At 38.6% G+C, this 21333-nt stretch overlaps 3 protein-coding genes across 8 annotated transcripts in view; 2 read left to right on the forward strand and 1 right to left on the reverse strand.

Annotated features, from left to right (window-relative positions):
- Nucleotides 1–2392, reverse strand: part of LOC139993446 (uncharacterized) — a 36771-nt gene extending 34379 nt beyond the window's left edge. Inside the window, exon 1 of the mRNA XM_072015198.1 lies at nt 2255–2392. The gene's annotated coding sequence lies outside the window, so the exon portion shown is untranslated. The remainder of the gene's footprint in view (nt 1–2254) is intronic.
- Nucleotides 1–4506, forward strand: part of Hiw (MYC binding protein highwire) — a 267335-nt gene extending 262829 nt beyond the window's left edge. For all 3 annotated transcript variants that reach the window (XM_072015067.1, XM_072015079.1, XM_072015072.1), the window contains 10 exons: nt 124–253; nt 328–734; nt 799–913; nt 988–1178; nt 1240–1668; nt 1751–2116; nt 2187–2411; nt 2508–3280; nt 3388–3758; nt 3923–4506. In XM_072015067.1, coding sequence (XP_071871168.1) covers nt 124–253; nt 328–734; nt 799–913; nt 988–1178; nt 1240–1668; nt 1751–2116; nt 2187–2411; nt 2508–3280; nt 3388–3758; nt 3923–4038 — 3123 coding nt within the window. In that variant the 3' untranslated portion in view covers nt 4039–4506. The remainder of the gene's footprint in view (nt 1–123; nt 254–327; nt 735–798; nt 914–987; nt 1179–1239; nt 1669–1750; nt 2117–2186; nt 2412–2507; nt 3281–3387; nt 3759–3922) is intronic.
- Nucleotides 4507–5243: 737 nt separating this feature from the next.
- Nucleotides 5244–21333, forward strand: part of LOC139993401 (WD repeat-containing protein 47) — an 80753-nt gene continuing 64663 nt past the window's right edge. Inside the window, exon 1 of one of the 4 annotated variants that reach the window (XM_072015121.1) lies at nt 5244–5355. Coding sequence is in view for 3 of the 4 variants with exons in the window: in XM_072015094.1 (XP_071871195.1) it covers nt 10746–10810 (65 nt within the window). In the remaining variant the exon portion in view is untranslated. Of the gene's footprint in view, nt 5356–9802; nt 10811–18749; nt 18889–21333 lie in introns of those variants that run through there. The other 3 variants (XM_072015094.1, XM_072015103.1, XM_072015111.1) reach the window with 3 other exon arrangements.

Consider the following 21333-nt stretch of genomic DNA (forward strand, 5'->3'; position numbering starts at 1 on the left):
ATTATAACATTTTCGTAGTTTCTATTCCGTATACTGGAACTTTTGAGAAACTATCAAACTCATTGTGAGCTTAATTCGCTAACTTCTTTCATGAACATAAATAAACTTCTAGCAATTTTTTAGGAAATGATCGGAGTATGTGAACACCCTCTAAGCGATCTTGCCATAGCAGGTGAATCTGTTAATCCATTACCAACCGTATTTCATACTTTGTTGCAAACTATAGCAGACTTGATGCTTTTACCACCACCTGGTATGTCTTTCATATTATCTATAGAATTGCTGTTCTTTATAAAAAATAGAAAATTTTAATGGATTAATTTTTAGGTTCTCCTTTACAACAAGCTGCTATTCGATGTTGGGGCATTAAATTCACACCCGCGGATCACATGTTTCTTCATAGAAGTCACGTTTTTAGTAACATTAGTAAAATACTTTCGAGATCCGATGAAGAAGAAGATATTACAATAAGCATGCATGAAAGCCATCAATCGATTCATTCTCAACAAGTTAATAGCTGCGTGGAAGTTTTGAAAGATTTAACGTGTAGTATGGAAATAAAAGCATCGAGTAGACAAGCTATGATCGGTAGCTTGACTGATAATTCGACGGAAACATTCTGGGAATCTGGTGATGAAGATCGAAACAAAACTAAGACGATTACCATCATTTGTGGTGCTCATTCTCTCCCTCGAATGGTGTACATACATATCGATAATTGTCGTGACTTAACTGTAAGTTAATGATGAACTTTAACTTTTCCACTATGTCTTCATACTCATTATACTTATGTTACAGCACAAAGTGTCTAGTATTACATTTCAGTCAGGTAATAATGTAGATGAAATGATCAAATTAAAAACCGAAGAAATTGAAAGTCGATCTGCCGGTTGGATTAGTTGTCCAGTTATTGGTAACATCATATTATGTATTTTTAATTACAATATGAATCTTTTATTGTGAATATTATTGTCATATTTCTTACAGATCCACATCACGTTATGCTTGTTCTTAAACTGAAGGGTCCTGATAATTCCTTGCGAGTACGGCAAATACGAATCCTAGGCGAAATTGAAGGGGAATCTTTGAAAATTGGAAAACAGTTGAATGCACAAACAATTCAACAAAGAAATTGTGAAGCAGAAACGTTAAAAGTGTTCCGCTTAATTACTTCTCAAGTACGTTAATTATACACTATTCTTGGTATAACATGTATTTTTAATATGTTTCATTTGCCAGGTATTCGGCAAGCTTATACAAGGTGAACAACCACAACAGCAAGTGGATAATACAGAAGGTACTAACGAAGACTTGGAAGATAGCAACGATCTTCGCGAGCACATGGTTGGAATTTTGTTCAGCAGAAATAATTTGACGCATTTACAAAAACAAGTCTGTACACATATTGTTCAAGCTATTAAAAAAGAGACTCTTCGTCTGAGAGAAGAATGGGAGGCGCTATTATGTTCTCCAACTTCTGCTAATAGTTTGTTGAGTGATAACAGTGATTTAACTAAGGCAGCGGATACATATTGCTTTGAAATGTTATCTATGGTGCTAGCTTTAAGTGGTAGTTCCGTAGGACAGTATTATCTGTCACACCAGTATGGATTGTTGCAAGATTTGTTGAGTTTGTTACATACTGGGTCAGCAAGAGTACAACGCCAAGTATGTATTTTACTTTTTCTAAATTCCTATTTATATTTATATTTAAATTCTGATATTTAATATTATATTTTTAATCATTTAGGTAACATCTTTGTTGAAGAGAATTTTACCAGAAATTAAGCCAGAAACATTAGCTAATGTTATCGGTGTCAAACGATTGCCACCCACAGATTTTAGTATTGTATCCGTGGCAAATGGTTTACCGCAAATTACTGAATTTGATGAACATTCCCCAGGAATTCTCGATGTTTTCCTAAGTTGCATTGCCAAAGCACTGACTGTTCAAGTTAAAGTAAAAGGGAAAGAAAATGGAAAAGCTTTGCAAACTACTTCATTAGCTACTAGTATTCATCCCAAAAGTCAAGTTGGAGCAAGATGGTGGTTAAGAGGGTGTATGACTCGAAAATTAGCAGAAGTGATTATTCAACTTTTGAAAGATATGGCGTCGGTACGTATTAATTGATTAAAAATTGTGACATATTTATACTTTATTAATTATATTATATATTTTTTTGCAGGGAAAATTATCAGAAGCTTGGGCATCTGTAACTAAAGCAGCAATAGCAGAAAATATTCTAAATCTCACCAGATTGGATGAAAGAAGTCGTGATCCGGCAGAATGTCTCAAAACTCCAACTTTGTGGCTCGCCCTTTCTTCTTTGTGTGTATTGGATTCTGATCATGTTGAAAGATTATCTTCTGGTGAATGGAGCGGTACCGAAGGGCAACCACCACCGCCTAGAGTGAGAATATTAAACTAATTTTTAAGAGGTTTATTATACATATGCATATATCCTGATATATCCAATTAAAAAAAATTTTATATGTTTTTTATTTAGCCAAAATGTAATAATCACGATGATGGTGAAACAACAGCAATCATCCAATGCAACATTTGTGGAAACTTATGTCCAGAGTGTGATAAAATTTTACATTTACATAGGAGAACACGGTTGCATATAAGACAAGTTTGCAAAGAAGAAGAAGAAGCGATACGCGTAGATCTTCACGAGGGCTGTGGTCGAACAAAATTATTTTGGATTTTAGCTCTAGCCGACAGTAGAACGTTAAAAGCATTGGTAGAGTTTCGTGATGGTTCACCAAGGAAACCTGTTGGCGTTACATCTGGAATATGTAGATTTTGTGGTACTACTGGTAATACAGGGCTGCTAGCGGTAGGGAATATTTGTGCGGATCACGACTGTCAAGAGCACGGTAAAAATGCGTGCAGCAAAGTACACGTGTGTGGACATATATGTGGAGGTGTTCGAAACGAGAATATTTGTCTACCTTGTCTACATAGATGCCTACCAGGCAGTGATCTGAAACAAGATGCTGACGACATGTGTATGATTTGCTTTACCGAAGCTTTATCTGCTGCGCCTGCGATTCAGTTACAATGTGGGCACGTATTCCATTTGCATTGCTGTAGGCATGTTTTAATGAAGAGGTGGGTGGGACCTAGGATAACTTTCGGATTCTCTCTTTGTCCAATTTGTAAAGTTCCGATGGAACATCCTACTTTGGCGGATCATTTGGCTAGTATAAAAGAACTCTATGAAGATGTCAGAAGAAAGGCCTTAATGCGATTAGAATACGAAGGGTTGCACAAGTATGTACACGTTTATACTAAATATTAGATAATATTAGAAAAATATTATACTTGAATATTAAAACGTATATGGGATTACATGTCTACTCGATTATTAGTCGTTACAGGGCCGAAATAGCATTTGGATCAGGTGGAAGATATCGCCAAGATCCTGCTACATACGCAATGGAACGTTATGCATATTATGTCTGTTATAAATGTCAGAAGGCCTATTACGGTGGTGAAGCACGATGCGATGCACAAGTAGGCGGAGAAACGTTCGATCCCACAGAATTAGTGTGTGGAGGTTGCAGCGACGTGGCAAGGGCTCAGATGTGTCCGAAGCACGGAGCAGACTTCCTAGAGTATAAGTGTCGTTATTGTTGCTCGGTGGCAGTCTTCTTTTGCTTTGGAACTACACACTTCTGTAACCCCTGCCACGACGACTTTCAACGAGTCACCACCATTCCAAAGAACGATTTGCCTTCGTGCCCTGCAGGTAGATTTCTCCTAATTTTATACCTTAATTTTATCTATAATATGTTTTTGAAATTATACTATACAAATTATTAATAAAAAAGGATATAAAATATAAATTTATTATACATAATGCTATCATATAATTTATGTCATATATAGATATTTTCCAATTTTTATTATTAGGACCTAAAGCAAAACAACTCCAGGTGGACGAATGTCCATTACACGTGAAACATCCACCAACTGGAGAAGAATTCGCTCTCGGCTGTGGTATTTGCCGCAACGCGCATACTTTCTAAAAATCTTCAACATCTATGATCTACAAAATCTATTAACATATTTGATACGGGACATAGCTCTTATATGAGCTACATTCGGCACGATAACAGTGACTCTTAAAACTTTGTTGAGTCTTATCGATGCAGTATATATTAATATGACTAAACGGATATATAGTTCGATATAACCATCCTCATAATTATGAATATGTGTATCGAAGTGCTATGTGTATATTGATTTTTAAGAATTCTTATAATGATCGCAAAAGTGGAATTGATGCAATATAATGATGCAAGAGGAATCAAATAGACAAAACTGAATCTAGCTACAATCATAAGTGAGGATCTGGTGATGCGTGAAACTATATTTGTTAAGTATTACGTAAGTCGTTTTTATTGGTAATTATTATTAAACGCGTAGACGCAGAAGAAAATTTGTGCGTATATTAAACTTCCATGCAAAGCTAATTAAAAAAGAAAAAAAGAAAACTTGCACACGTGCATAAGTCATACAAAATGTAGTGATTTTTTGGTAAAGTATTCTAGCTATAAGTGTTTAAAATAATATATATATATATAAATATCTAATATAATTCTCTACACCATCTAAGAAATATTTAATTATTATCTGCAATGATCCTAATAAATTATGTATGTAGGTAAATTATGTATGTGAAAGAAGTGTGTTATTTAAAAATGAGAATTCAATTGTGAAGAATACATAAATTAAATAAAAAAAAAAAAAAGAATCGAAATTTGAATGAATAATTATTATCTGTGGTATACGGAATGAACTAATTGTACTACATTTACACTATTATTCAATATGTCATGAAATATGCATTTATCATGTTTTCCATTTTCTTGTTTGTTTTTATATTTTTTCAAACGTGTACTACAATAGATCGTGTACTATAAAACCTTTGCTGTTATTTATTTATCGGTATAACGTTTTGTATTATATGCGCTATTTGCGAGGTGATAGTATCATTATGTACATTCATATACAAATAAAATGTGTGGAAGTAATTAACATATAAAACGTCGATTGTTATTATTTGTGCTTTGATTTAGTGCAGATTAGATGAAAGTAATAATCGTGAAGAAAAGTATCAGTTTATTACTCACCTCTAATTTCAAGACGAACTTAACGACCGTTATTCGAATATGGCGTCAGAACGGTTCGAGAATCAAAATCTGCGCACTTTTCGACTGCCGACTGATCGATTCAAGATGGCGATGAGCAACAGCGCCACGGTACGGCAGTTTGCCTTAAGCAGTGCGAGGTGTAACGTGTGTGTGTGCGCGCGATCCTGACGTTTTTCGCCTTGATCAGCGGTAAGTAGCCTTTATTTGCGAGTCGTGCAACAATAGTTATATAATTCCTGAACCTCGTCAGTTATGTATACTCACCCATTGAACGGCCTTTGGCGGGAAATTGCTTTCTTGGTGGGAAACGATCGGGCAACTGCTTGGTTGGAGATGATCTCCTACGCACGTTCGTGCCACCCTGCTAGCATTACTGTCAACTCGCTCTGTTTATTTTTACCACGAATTGAAGCCAATTACAAGCCGACCGATAGCCTAATTGAACGAAATTACACAAGTTCCTCGTTTAAAAGAGAATCTTCCAGTCAAGATTTACTTGAATTTAAACACACCGATCGATTCTTTACGAAAATCTTTATAAAAAGCAACAGACAGATCAACTGTGTGCAGACAATGTTCTTATGCGCGTAGATTGCTCTTTTGACTCACGTTCCCGGAATATTTCTTCGAAATTAGATTGTGAAGGCATAGAATTCCTGCCAAGTTGTCGTCTGCTGTGTCGATACTTAACCTCACTTTGCTCACTTAACACAATGTGCTGTCAAGTTATAGACGCTTTCGAGGCTAAGTGGTCCTTGAATTCGGATAGTCGATAATGTATAGATACGATGCCTTTCAGTTTCATCGTCTAGCGCTGAATACAATAGAACTTTACTTCCAAATTCATACTTAACGGGCATTTTCTAAATTCTACCAAAAATATTCATATTTGCTCTTTATCGATATCATGAAACCATAGAGTTAGTCGGTGTGTACTAAACTTTAATATGAACCACCGCGTGCTATGAATCACGATTAAAATCAATGTCGCAATCATAATGCCTGCCATAAATTATTGTTTCGTGCGGAGGGTACTGGAAGAGCATACTGCAAAGCACGTTTTATTTCGCATGCGACTCGACTATCGATAAAAGAATAATGGGTCGAATGGCGAGGGTTCTGGTCTCTGCAGTTTGAACGTGCTCACGCTTTAATACGTTATGACACGATCTGACACGTTCGTAACGAATCAGCCGGTCGTCAGGACTACCGGCTGAGTAAGATTGCGACCATGGCATTCCAATGGGAAATACGCTTTGCGGGAGTCATTTAGATTCACGTGAAACTGGTTTTAAACACGTGCGTACCACGCGGTCTAATGCATTTCACGCATCTCACGCATTCGAGCACGCGCCTGTCGCTCACGGTGAATCGTTCTACGCACACAATCATTTGAGAAAGTACACTTTGTCGGCGACAATGAATGACTCGTTCTCGTCTGTTTCCATTTCCTCTGGAAATGGCATTACTTGCGCCGGTGAGCCAGTTGGAGATCAACTTCCGTGGCAGGTTATTTTATAACATTTCATTGCTTTTCTTTCATGTGATATATGTATACATATGTATTTATTATATCATATTCAGTATGTTTCAATATTTTTTTCTTCCGTATAACTCATGTATATATAGTTCATTCAGTTTCACATTGGTTATTACGTCCTTTACGATCGAATGAAAGTGCTGTTACGAAGAATATCGCGTTTACATTCGCGTTCAATTAATCCGATGACCCATGTTTAGTGAAATCCGAATACTACTGGTCAATGTCTAGCGCAACAGTAATTTCTATGATTACTACGCTGCTTGGGGCCCCATCATGATTGAAGTAACATCACCGGTACCCCGGAAAACCAGTTTCAGCGAGAGATCACCGTGTCCCGTTATTTTTACTGAATCGTATGCATTGCGTCAGTGCCATATGTCGCAGCCGATATCTGCACTATGTGTCGAAAGGTTTACGTATACTTTCCACGATTTTCACCGAAATCAGCCATAAATTCGGACATTACTAAACACGGCTGTTATGTCTTAACTTTTTTGACGTATCCATTCAGATTAAGTATTACTAGTTTTTTTACCAGCTATTACTAGTATTTATCGAACATTTTCTTTCCATAATTTCTTTACGATGAAATACTTGCATAAATAAACTAGAAATAAATGTGTATATTTATTATATATGCTACAAATGATGTCTTTATTTTCTTTCTTATTGTCTTTAAAGTTTTGCACTTCTTCTGACTACATTATAAATTGCTCATTATTATTCTATTTTAAATGCTTATGTAATAAATGAAGGCAGAAGCAAGCGTGTTTAGTTATTCCCTAATTAACTAAATTACCAAATTCATACGTGTCATAAACCACGTTGCCTTCGTCGCCATTACCTAGATCAAATTCTAGCACTCTAAAATTAGTCTACCGCAATTCTACACAAGAATATTCTCTTTGCACATCACGTTTCGCATGCACATCACATATATCGTCCTTACCTTCAAGATTAAAGTCCATCTTAATTAAACACTTCCTATACTCCTCCAAGTCTCTAACGGCTTAGATCTATGAGCTTGCGTGTTTGTCTAACCGCACTATGCATATATTCTGCTTCATTCGATCTGATAGACAAACATTTTCCCCATCGTATAATTTTCATTTCTAATTAGAAACTTCCGTGACTCGAATTATCGCGATTGGATCCACCGTGAAATTCTCCATTAGACTGACAATATGGAAGCTTCGTCTTTATCATTGATTTAATCGTATATTTCGATCAGTGATGCCAATTAACGAGGCTTTTTCCTACAAGTTTTATTTCTCCATAGGACGGCACATATTTGTAGCTTCGAAATGGTTGGTTTCTTTCGGAATTTTCACCGTGAACGTATTTTCTTCCCTTTATCTTCTGCTTGTCGCGTTAGAAAGTTGAAAACGCTACTAACGCATCGGTAGACACTTCCAGTGCATTAATTGGACGCATGTCGCTCACAGCGATGAATGGCTCGAGATAAACGAGTGATTACAAGAAAAAGTGGTACGAGTGACGAAGTATATGGTTTGAGGAAAATATAGATAAAATGGATCAAATATTAAGGCACGTTAGTATTTTAGTATTTAGTCATGAAAGCTTGTGGAAATTGATACTACAATCTTTCTATTATTTTTCAAATGATTCGTTGGTATATGCTGATGAAGAATCGAAAAAATTATTGCAGAAATATAATTAATTATCGTTAAAAAAATCAAGTAATGTTTTATCACTGAGAAATAAATGAAATACATGTCTAGATCTAATGGTGGATTTTAGCTAAAATAAGTTGATCCGTGAATTAAAACAAAATCTGGTATCTGCGTGATATGGTATGTCTGGAATCTCTGGTGATGTTACAGTATTTCTTATTGTATATATATTATTATATATTAATGAGTATGATATCTTTGGAAAAGTATTTGAAAAATTACAATAGTCAAATAAAAACAATTCAAATTTAAAGAAATCCAGTTCGAAATTAGAATTATTATTAATATTTCAATCACGAATTCCTCGACGTCAGGTGTCCTCGAGAAGAAACACAGCATTTCAAAATACTTCTATTTTAGAAACAAAGTGGGAATAGAAAAAATAAGTAGTTTTACAGGCCGAATTTCAATGAGGAACGAGTTCGGTAAAATGACTTTCGATCGCGAATTAATTCCGTTCTCGATCCACTGAAGAGAGAACCTCACGGTTAACGGATTTGGTAGGCAGTTTATATCGGTAGGCCATACGCGGATTGAAGTCGTATCACTCGTCAGAATCGCATACGTGTATTTAAATCTTGAGTTTCATCGCATTCAGACTGTGACAGCGCACGGTATATTGTAATTGCGTTAAAGCTGCGTCAACGCGTGCGCTCTCATTACTGAGATTAACGATGTTTTAATTGCGCTGGGAGGTATTTAAGATTGCGTCCGCCAGTCTGGTCTCTTTCCGATGAGCTTAATTGCCCTTTTCTGCCTCACGCTCTCTCATCTTCTATTCTGTCGATCTTCACGTGTATGCAAGATTCTGACTTTCAGAGAAACTAGGCGACGTATGCACGTGGAAAATCGTTGAAAAAGCAGACGAGCGTGATGATCGATAATCTACAACGAGCATGCGAATAATTAGCTTAGCTTCGAAGAGGAATAAAAAATATCCTACAAGCGTAGAATTTGATAAGAGATCCGATAACGATATGTGTTCTCTCGAACGTAAAAAATTCGCGACACTCGAATGCCAGCACGGATCTGCGCAACTCTCGGATTTTTATATTTGCTACCATCTCGAACCGGTTGCGACCGACAGAACGACGTCGTTCGAGCCGCGATCGTGACCCGCGAGCTGTGTCCCCGAGTATCGGTGGCCAAGACATCGCGAGCCAAGATCAAGGCCGTAGACGCCGGTCGCGGTGAAACTCTCCGGCGATTCGCGGGGCGAGCGTAAAATTCGCGTGGACACGGGCCGGAGCGGTCACGAGCGTGTTCACGACGTGTATCCGCTAGACAGACAGAGAGAGAAAGCGCGCAGATTCGCTCACGCGTGCACACAGGTGCGTGGAGCCAAGGTGAATGCGCCTTGAACGCCGCTGAGCACCTTCAGTCGTATCTTCTTCCTCTTCACATCAACACTGCAGACGGTGTATCGTCGGCTCTGCGCGCTCGCGTGCCGTGTTTCCGAGACGTCGTTGCTCGTTTCACGAATCACCCTTTGATCAGGCCAGCCACCGAGAACGCTCCTGTTTACCAAACCTGTCGAGCAACCAAAAGTGGGATCGGAGAGGAAAAGAGACGAATGGCGAACTGCTCCACGAAACCGTGATTCAGCTTCGATCGTTCTTCGTTTTATATTTAGAGGGATCGACGTTTTTGTAATACACGGAATGCTCGCGTGACTCGAAGATTCTCAGCAAACGCGAGGCAAACGGACACAGAAACGATAAAGGTTCAATGTGCGAATCGTCGACCGTATGACTTTATCGAGATCGTACGATACGAAGTATTTGATCGAGTTCGATACGAGTGAGCTTTAGACGCCAGTGTCGATGAAAATGTTCGCGAAACGTCGTGTATTCCTGTGAGACGAGTATCTCGGGTCGTTAGAAGTTTCGTGACGGCCAGAGAAGTATGTAGTTCGTAACTGACCTAGCTTGATGAATATCGAGTGACGAGTTGATTCGTTGAGGCGCTGACGAATGTCGGCTCTTGACTCGCATTAGCGTATCCTTTCGCTCGCTGTTAATTAAAAGCGTCGTTAGCCCTTTGCCACCAACTGACTACACGAACTTCCCTGTAAACGTGTTTCGAAAATGATGATTGATAAAGCTTTCAAACGGTGAAGTCTGCTAGTGTTTTTGCATTGCAAATTGAAAACGAGAATCGAAGAGTGGACAGAAACTGTTTGAGTGCCTTTTTCCTCGTATGGTGTTTCATTGGTCTATGAAGCAGCAATTTTTTCATTAGAAGTGATAGTGGATGCTGTTTATTAGTGTTACGGTTTGAGAACAAGATTTTCGAAATAGAAACATTTGATCAACGACGAGATATGGGAGAGAAGCTCTACCATGGTCGTCGTAGCTTCGTCGGCGATTACTGTGGTTGAGGATTTTTCCAAAGACACCTTGGGAAGGTACAATATGGTCATATATTTCATATGAAATGTCTTAATTAAATTCTGCAAACGTAAACAGTATTTAATTTTCTTTTACTCTTTATGTACTCTATAATTTGTTTTACAATTCATATTAACACAGTAGATTTTATGTCTTTTAGTGAAGCTTTAAAAAAATACACGGAAATGTTCGATACTGTTAGAAACATCAGCGTAGCCGACATAATCGTTCGTATTACCATAGAACCGTAACGCACGGATGTTTTCAGTTAAGGGTTAAAGTCCTGCTCGAGTTACGCGGAATTACACTAATGTCCCCCTTTACCCCGATAGGTGCACGAAATCTAACGGACACGACGATCAGACTAAAAAAGCCGCACTTAACGTTACGCGAGGTTCTGCGGTCGGAGCTGCACTGCAAGAAACAACGTTATTTCACGGTATTGTTGCCGCGTCGCGCGAACAACTTCTTTCGAATGACTTCGAGGTGACCATCTAACCATTCTAACCGATCTAAACTTAAAGTCGATAGAAAAACGAAGTTGAATCGTACGCGTGCCTCGACTCGAGAGCATTCCATTTCACGCGAAATTGTTTTTACTGCGCGTTTTATCGTCGAAATTCAAACGACAGGAAGCAACGTGGACGAATGTTTTTTAGGTCGGTGAAATTCAACGATCTTTCGTTTCTCCATCGTGGATAAACCAGCATGCTATTCCCTGGTACAACGATCGAAAGTATACTCGATCGCGCTCTTTAGTCACGATCTCACCTGAAATCGTGCGAACGAAGGTCGCCACGAACTTGGCCTTCCACTTTGAAATCGTTCATTCGTTCGTTTATCCGTTCGTTCGTTCGTTCGTTTGTCCGTTCTTTCGTTCGTTTGTTCGTTATTTCGTTCTCGCGCGTATGCACGCTCGTGTTCCTCATTTATCGGTCTGTCGCTCAACCAAGAAGCACAGAGCCGATAGCGACTCCAAAACATCGATCGCGGCGCCGACGCGCCAGTTGATTCGACCTTCCAAGTGCTGTTGCCTGTTTCTTTAATTGTCTGCCGCTTTCGAAATCGATGAGTAACGGTGTATACGAAACAGTAATCTGTCGATTTTTCTTTCGAGCTCGATTACTCCACGGGAGTTTACATATTGCATCAAACGCGTCATTTGTCACTGAAAATCCATTCGGTACGCGAGAATGTTTGAGCACTCGTTAAGGCGCGTACTCGCTAGTGAACAGTTCAAAAACATTGTTTGCGCACAGCGTTTGCAAGATGTTTGCAAATATTTTTGTATCCACACTACGCGATATCACTGTGTTTCGCAAACATGTTTGCGAACTGCATGCAGTCAGGTGGTAAATAGACGACAAACTGCTCTTGAACTATGGTTATAGTGGATGTGTTTTTTTTTTAGTGAACTGTCGTTTTGACGAATGAAAATGTCTGTTAGTCATAAAGTCACGTTAAAGTCAGAAAATCGAGGAAAATGTACTTATCATCTTCATATATTTCAGTTCATCCCACTTCGTCAGAAAAAGCATCCAGCGTAACCATAACCTTATCCTCCACGATTTTCGTCGAGACCACTGGTTGCTAAGAGCGAGAAGGGGAGAATTATTTGTTCAATACGAATCGCGCTGATACGCATGTTTACGCAAAATCGATGTACACGAAGCCCAGCGACGAAGAATCATTGATACAACGCAGACTTAACGATTACGAGTGGGTTAGTAGCAATGTTGGATGTGCTCGATAATTTCTCGATTCTTAACGTTTTTTATCATAATTTAATTGGGTCTGCTAAAACTAGTCTGTACACTTTTGGCTTGAACTATTTAAATAATATGAAGAAATTACAGTTGAGGAATCATTCAATCGTATGAAAAGGTACTTGTTGAGTTTGGTTTACGTACTTGCTTATTGACTTTATTTTATGTGTCGTGAAACGTGAATAAATCTTTGCTGTTGATACGCGAAACTTACGAATGCCGTATATCTTGATACGAAAATGAAACTTTCAGATACTTCATTGTTATGAGTCTTTGTTAGATTAATTGGAGAAGTTTGACATTAAGCGAATTTCTAAGTTTTGAAGACCGAGAGTTGCGTAAGCAACTTTCAGTCGTAGTTTCAAGGAAGTTTCTATATAGCCGGAAATTTCTAAATCGTAAAAAGTTTCATGATGTATCTGGTTCCTTTTCATCTGAGTTATATCGGCTTACAATACAAAGTAAAAGAAAAAGGAATCGGAAATGATACAGGTATAACGATTACCTTACAACCTATTAATATTCTGTGCCATATCCGGCACAGAAACGGTTTCCTGTCCGCTTGTCTTCTCCCATCCGTTTCCACGATTTTCCATTGATGGAAACATGATTTGCTGCATGTACGCTTTGATATTGAAGGGGGGAAATGTCGAAGATGGGAAGGAACGTGTGAACGTGTTGGGGAGAGGAAAAACACACAGTCAATTAAAGGAAGTACACAGCCCGGAACGAACGTTGCTCTGCGAATCGTCGCAGTTCTTGGTTACATTCGCGCGAAGCCGAATTTACAGTGTCTTCTTTCGCTTTAATCTCCTTATAGGAACTCGAAAAGTAAATTGGATCAAACAATGGATAATAAATGTTTGCGCAGAAATGTCTGACATAATCGCGTAATAAGACTTTTAAACAGATATCGTTTCGATTTCAGTAATTAGCTTGAACTTTTCGTTCCTGGGTTTTGTTCGAGTGGTAAATGAACGTAGAAACATCTTTCATCTCCCCCCTTTGTTTTCATTGTTAACACGTTCGATTCGATTTCTCCGACTGATTCAATATCTCCCATTCAGAATAGAGTGCATAAAGAACGAGGAATATAGTCTATTCTCGCCTCGTTGATTAATATTTCCAATAGAGTTTCTCCATTGAATATTTCGAAACCGTCGAGAGTTTTTATCCAGAAATTTCTCTCTGCAACTTGTTCGGCTAATTGCTGTTTATCGCGTGCGTATTTCATCGAATCTGCCTTATTCTTAAATCGTTCAGACAACCATCGAGGAAGTTCCAGATGCGTTCGAGAAATTGGTTCGAGGGAAGCCCCCTCTGTTTATTAATCGACTGCCTCGTACATTTCACTTTCACCGTAAAACTGCTGCCGACAGCTGGTCGCAAATAATTTCCATGCCCTCGTGCATCCATAATCGCGCGGATGTCGTTTAAAAGCGCACAGACGCCGGTTATAAAGAGGCCACGAGTGTAATCGAGCGAATCGTGTACGAGAACGTTATTACTTTCTACCTTTGCTCCTTCTTCGATGTGAAACATTCCGTAAAAATTGCATTCAAGGTGGAATTTCCAGGAAAGAATACAAGTCGTCAAACGCAAACGTATATACATATAAGCTCTTTACATAGAAGTTGACCGTGAGCAATAAAGTTCAATGCGTAGGTGAAGGTCAAAGAAGGGTCAGAGAGATTGGTATACTATGTGAGAAACGTGTTATGCTTTGCGATACTGCTTCTTAGAGTTTTCAAGAGCGCAATATAAAATTTATAATCTCATGGAACGTTGTTTAAGGAAATATGAGATTATATTTATCGCGATGTTGATAACGCGTTGCGAGTCAGATCCGAGCTACGTCGGTAGCTAATATGTTCATGGGAGACTGTTAGAATATCCCGTCTTTTCACAGGATGAAGGACGAAACGCTTCGAGAGACGGTCGAGAGAAAATTTCAGCAGTAAATTCGTCGACATTGGTAAACTTTGGTTTTCCGAATGCAGACCTTGCAGTGAATAAGTAATACTAAAAATCCTGTAAATCGATAGCCAGTGTCTCTGTCATCTTGAGCGAGAAACGTATACAAGAAGAGTGTGTATACTGAATTAGCTGAGTGTACAATGCAATAACCTCTTACAACGATACGCAGGTATTATTTCATCACAGAGACTAAACAAGTCTCTAATATGAATTGTTAGTCACAGAGACTAAATACGTCTGTAGTTCCAGAGTCTTTGCGACTAGATAATACACACGGACGAAATACAATACACAGATTAAGTTTCTAGGAAACGTAGAATGGAGTTCGAAATTATCTCTTCAATTTATCATGTTTTAAACGTTGAGCGCTCTCGTAAGTATCACCGACGGTGGGCTACGTGTTTCTTTATTTTCATTCTAGATTCACCAAAAAGTCGATGGTTCCGCTGCTGTGACCTCTGCTCGTGAGTTATTTAAGTCTCTACCGTTACATCGACTAGGAAATGGCTGCGCTGTGGTTTTCGGACGGCTTCAGACTTTGTTCGTCTTTGCTTGGTGGAACTTTTGTTAGTTAGTTCTCAGCTGTTATTACGTTTTCTGTTGCTCGTTGTTTAATCACTCTTCTCGCGGGTGAACGACACACGGAGAGATTAAAATCCGTGACGAAACGAAAGTCGACGATAGTAAATTTCTTTTTGGTGTTCGGTCGTCATGAATGGCGAGCGTGAATAAAACATACTTATCATTCGGAAATAAAAGGGTGGGGGATGATTGGAGAGGAAGTCGATACGTTTTCAGGACACGTATTTTGTACACCAAATAATCTGATTTTCTACGAGCTGATATGAAACTTCGTGCAGTATACGGAGCCAACCTTCTTCCGTAGATCTCGCATGTCTTCATTTATGCAAGATACCCGGTGTTACGCCGTATGAAGCGGCCAACAAGTCAGCCCTTATTACTTGACTGTCAACGGCCCTCATACCGTTATTTTGACCTTCTACACACCCACGGACCCACCATATACTCTAACAATAGTTTAATGTCTAACGTATATAGATGGGTCAATCGGTCAGTACTAAAATTACGGGAGGTAGAGTCCCAAAAAGTACTTTACGTTTACCGCGGGCTATTCACCACTATCTGGAATTTATTACGTGCTGGTAACAATCACGAATAAAACAGGTATCCGCCATACGGAAAGAGCGGATGTGTATACAAAGAAAAAAGGAACTTCATCCCCAAAAACAATATCATCCACTACCTAAGACGGTAGAAAGTCTCCTACTCCTGAGATGGCGAGAGAACGAACTGGGGGTCGAGTCTAGGCCAGTCTGTGCCACACATCTCCCGGGTTCCTTTGGCTCTTCAAGCCCTCGCGACAGTCAAGTCAACTGTTCGTACGACAATCGGGCATCATATTAACTCTACGTTCCGTCTAAGTAATCAAATTCACCGACTTCGCTTGTGTATGAGAGTGTGTATCCGTGCAAAATAGAAATAAATATATATATTAATAAAACTGTAAACTACAGTTTTATTCCAACTGAACTACCCCTATTATCCCAAAAGAAATACGGGGATCGACCTGCTCGTGGTGTCGATTGATACAATCGTAACGGGAATTTACGACTCCCGTTGACGCGCCTCCTCGCGAACGCGTCTCCCCGCGACTGGCCGAATTTACACCCGGCTTTTTTCTCCTTTTCTTCTTTAACCTTGAAAATATTATCGCAGTATCATATTTTCTTCTTTATTACCGGAGATTATAGTAACAAACAGCAACTGCATGATAATTCGAATGTACTTGTTTGATGGTGATTGATACGCTATACATCACGCTGTGAATGAAATTGCGAATAGTATCGATCGTGAGTAGAGTCAGGTCATGTTTTATCGTTGCTCTTTATTTACTGTCACAAGATTCCCTGAGAGTAAAATTTCGAAGTAATGGAATTTCGACGTTCCTTTTGAGAGACGTCATTTATATCGAATGAGGCTGCAATTCCTTGATGATGGTCGCCGTTTGCGTACCGCAGGAATGTGCGGTTACATAGAATGCAAAATAATCGCCTACCACCATTTAATCCTCTTTCAGAGCGAAAACTTGCAGGGCTACGTGACGTATGTACGAATTAGCATACGACGTTATTTCATACGTCAAACCGTGTAATTCTATTGTTCATCGTAAACGTTACACCATAGGAGAAATTGGCTCGCGTCGCCATTCATATTTATTAATGCGTCACGACTGATGTTTGCAAACTTGTTATCATTTTGCAATTTGTATCTATACTGGTAGTAGCAAACTCACAAAAATATTTGCACACATATCATAGAAAATCTTTATGTGCAAATAATGCTATATAGAATATTTTGAAATTGCATTAGCACTGTAACGTAATAGACAGGTGCACGTAATACACAGATGTCTATAAATGTTCGGATACTTTCATGATTGTGTGCACACTTACTTTGCATAATATTGGTGTCTGATAATCGTGAACATTCCAATTAACTGATTAATCTAATTAACAATTTGTAAATGCTCGTTTTTACAAGATGTTAAATCTATCATCTACACTTTGTACGCTTTTTGACTTTATATGTATCATAATTGAACTGTGAAAATCGTGGCGTGAAAAATTGGCTGGTTCGCGATTAGGTGATTACGATTATCGTAATTATCGTGGAAAGAACGGATGGATTCTGCTTACTGCGTTATATGCTAATCGAAGTGTCAAGGAACAGTGCGTGCCGAGTACTTCCGGCAGATAAGTAGTTGGCGTGGTCGAGTAGATGGAATAGCGAGCGAGGGGTAGTCGTTTAATTGAATCTCCTTTCTTCGAGAGTACACGCTTCTTTGTTAACCATTTCGTTACTTGAACAATAGGATGTTGAATGAAAGACACGAACTCTCCCTATTGCGAAACAATACTCCGAGGAAAATGTTTCGTTGAAAAATATTTCAAGCCTCCGATAAGTTTAGAGCAACTATACCGTTTTCATTATATGTTACAGTATATAATTGGAGCAGGAACATGTAATATGCTTCAAAAAGAAAAAAAGTTATGATATAATAGACTTTTATTCTTTCAATTAATTTCAGTTGCGGTAGAGTTGCGAGATAACAAGAGTTACGTGTTAAATTATTCGATTCGCCTGGAAACTTTTGATCTTGATCAAAATCCTGCGTGTAGTTCCTATGTTCTTTTTATATTCAAAAATGGTTAAGATCTGTACGGTCTCGTTTAGGCGGTAAATTAGTAGTCGCGAAGGAAAATTAATCTCGAAACTATAGATTAAAAAACGCTGGGATTATTTATTTATGAAGTTTTTAATGAACAGGACGAAGTTAATTGTTATTACTCGCTTATGAATTATTTATTATCTTTTTAATAGGAGTCAAGTTATATCTTCTTTATTTCGTTTCTTTATATCGAGTATAAGTAAAGTTTACGTATTTTCCACGTATAACTTTCATTTCAATATAAATTTGTCTCTCATCAAATTACTCTCTACCATTAATTACATCTTCTTTTCTCGTTCAATATGGACCAGGGTACTCCAAGAATTCTCCAGTGACGTAATCGAGACATTTTTTATCCTTCACCTAGACCATGCCAGACTCTCTAGAGATCGATTTTGTTCTGTAACATCTTCCATGTAGTATACTTGCTCCACGTTGCGTGGGCTGCTTCTATTTAAAATTTAACACGAAAGTATCAGCTCTTACATGTCTGCTATTTTGTTTTTTAATTGAAACAGAAAATTGTGATTTTACAGGGTGGAATAAGAAGGTCATTATCTAAATATTGGAATCTTCATGAAATTTTAATTCATTTCAAAATTGGAGATTAAATAAAAGTAAATAAATTTCAACACTTTTTCAAATACTAATGTAATAAAAATTGCAAAAATTCATAAAAATTTATTACTTGTATTTCCTTACTTCAAATAGATTTATCGTTATGAAACTCCGGTTCGTTCGAAACATTTGTTTGAGGAGCTCGAATAGTCCACAAAGCGTTCGATCATAGCATTGCGATTCAGCAGTTTCGAGTTTCGAGATAGCATTCATCTTCCGCGAGGCATTTCGACGCGTGCGACGGTCTGCGTATAGACGCGCGTTTCGGAGATACAGGCGCCGTCGCAGAAGCGATTCGACGCCAGGCGTCGAGTCAGTGTTTCTTGCGACGTCGTTCGTGCACTTCAGCCACGTGCTTCCGGTTCTGTGCTTCCGTTCGCCGTAAGATTTCGTGTGCGATTGTGATGCGTGTTCCATTGAATCATTCGACCTCCTTACGTGTTACGTGAATGTCCACAACGTGCAAGCAGACGATCAAGAGGAAGTAAATACGTAGTTTCTTTGTACAAGCCAATCCCAGTAGTTTGTCTCCAACATTTATCTTTCGATGAAATTTAATTTTACATTGGATCACGTTATTTCATAATTAAACATTGGATATTTGAATTATAAATTGATATATTATACAAATTTGTTTCGTCCAAGATTAACAGGTTTTATTTTATGATTTGCATTGTTGCAAGATTGTAGATTTAATACCAATCGAATGAATTAATAAATCACTCGGGTATCTTTGATAACGAGAGATCACAGATAACAACAACGGTAGTCGTATCTCAACTAATATTATGATTTCCGTACGCGAAACGACAAAGTATCACGAGATCTATTCTCTGCCTAGACGAGACGATGTAAGGTTAATTTGTTTTAATGAAGGCTAGTTTCTGCGAAACACCGCGTGAATTGTTCTACTCTACATAGCAAGTGTTATGTGTTAACTCTATCCCCGCAGGTTCTAGCGATTTTTATGGAGTCGTTCTACCATTTTCTAGACCGAGATATGGGCTCCCTATGTGGGTGGGGTGCAGGGCTTTTTTTCGCCCTAATGTGGGATACGCATAATTTACACGGCGAACCGCGAAATCTGCTTTCCACCCTTGCGATCCGCTTACATAATCACGTGCTTTGCACAAATCATTCAAACTGGTCGCGAAAAGCTGATTCCGACACGTATTATCGACCGTATTAGGGAACGATCCGGCCGTGAAACGGTGGAAAGATCGATCGTACAGGGGATGCGAACCGACAGATTGGATTTCCAGGGGCACGAGCGTCGCGGTTTGTATGCCTTCGTTGATACATGCGTCGCTGTTACTAACGCGTCGCTCCCCAGCGTACGATAACGTTCCAACGATGTGCCGTGTAAATTCGCTTGTACCCATTTTGTATAAAATTTTCCCGAATTGTTGCGTCACTGCGGAAATTTGTCAACGTCACCGCCCGTCTGAAAAATTAAATTAACACGCATCGACCGGTGGTTACGATGGTTGTGGCTTGAAACGTGCAAAATATAAAATATTTTGTAAGCTAAAAAACGAGAACAAAAAGTTATCGTCAACTATTTTAACGAACGAAACTTCTTTATACGGTGTAAAATATTACGTGTTCGTTGGAGGTGCCCTAAAATGCTTTCGAAAAAGGCTAATACAAATGAACGATCGACGAGACATCGTGCTTTTTCACGATGGCGGTAATTTACGAGTCTGGAGGTTTATCGGAGGACCTCCTAAGCTGAACTTCATCCTCTCTGTTCAATTCTCCACACGACTATAGAGAGCGACGGTTTGATAAATCACGGCGAGCTACTTTCGCGCTTTATCGACCACGTCGGGGCTGATTCGTCCGCGAGACAATGGACGAGGGCGGCGAGGACTCGTTAGAAAGTAAGGGTGCCGTATGAACGCGTTCGAGTAAGCCTCGATCTACCCCAAGAGCAAGGCCACGCTTAAAACGGGTCTTTAAAGAGAAAGAGCTTTGCTGTTTTGATGAATATTGACATCGATTATGACTTCAGTAAGATATTCGTAATATCGAAAAATATGCGTTGCGGTTTACGAAAACATATGAACACTTGCCATAGAAAACTTTTATGTTTTACTACTTTAACCGTTTATATTTATTTATTAATAACAAATTATTTATTATTAAACAAATATACACAAAATTATATGTTTAAAATACCATTATACAGCATAAGTAGTCATCTTAAACATGTAGGTGTTAAATCTGGGCCTCCTGATTATTGAGGTTTATTAATATAATGAATAGTCGACTGATATGTGTTAATGAAATTTTAAAAAAATTTCATATAACACACGAAGGGTATTAAGGAATTAGAACCGATGTATATTGAAAGATATGACCGAAAATAAAAAAATGTATGTAAAAGATTTAGTTTAGAAATTGTTTCACATGTGTAAAATGTGAGGTTGAATGAGAAGAATTAACCCGTGAACAGACCCTTCTGTGCTCATCCACGCTCAGAGCTTGCTGGCAATTAAAAAATCCATGATCCGTGCAGTTTGTGGGCAGGGGACTCGGTAAACAAAAGGGCACCGTCGATTGCGCCAGAGTGAATGGCATGCCACGATGCTGACGAATTACGTTGTCATTCTTCCTTCTGTGCGTACAGAGGAACGATGATGGTTAAGCTTGGATTGACAGGTCGTTGATCTTCTTCCTTCATACAAGTTGTCCCATGAATGTCGAATAATGTAGCAGTGTTGAGAATACTCGTGGTAAATGAACGGATAAATCGATAGGTACTGTTGAAATAGAGATTGGAAGTTAATAATGTTCGCTATGGCAGACTTAATCTGAAGTAAGCCAATTAATTTTTAATATGGATTATTTCTGAACGATAAAGACGACGAGGATAATACGATGAAGCAATTATAATAATAAAAGAAGAATCGAAATGTAGTTCGAT

The sequence above is a fragment of the Bombus fervidus genome, chromosome 2 (assembly GCF_041682495.2).
Source record: "Bombus fervidus isolate BK054 chromosome 2, iyBomFerv1, whole genome shotgun sequence".
NCBI classification, from domain to species: Eukaryota; Metazoa; Arthropoda; class Insecta; order Hymenoptera; family Apidae; genus Bombus; species Bombus fervidus.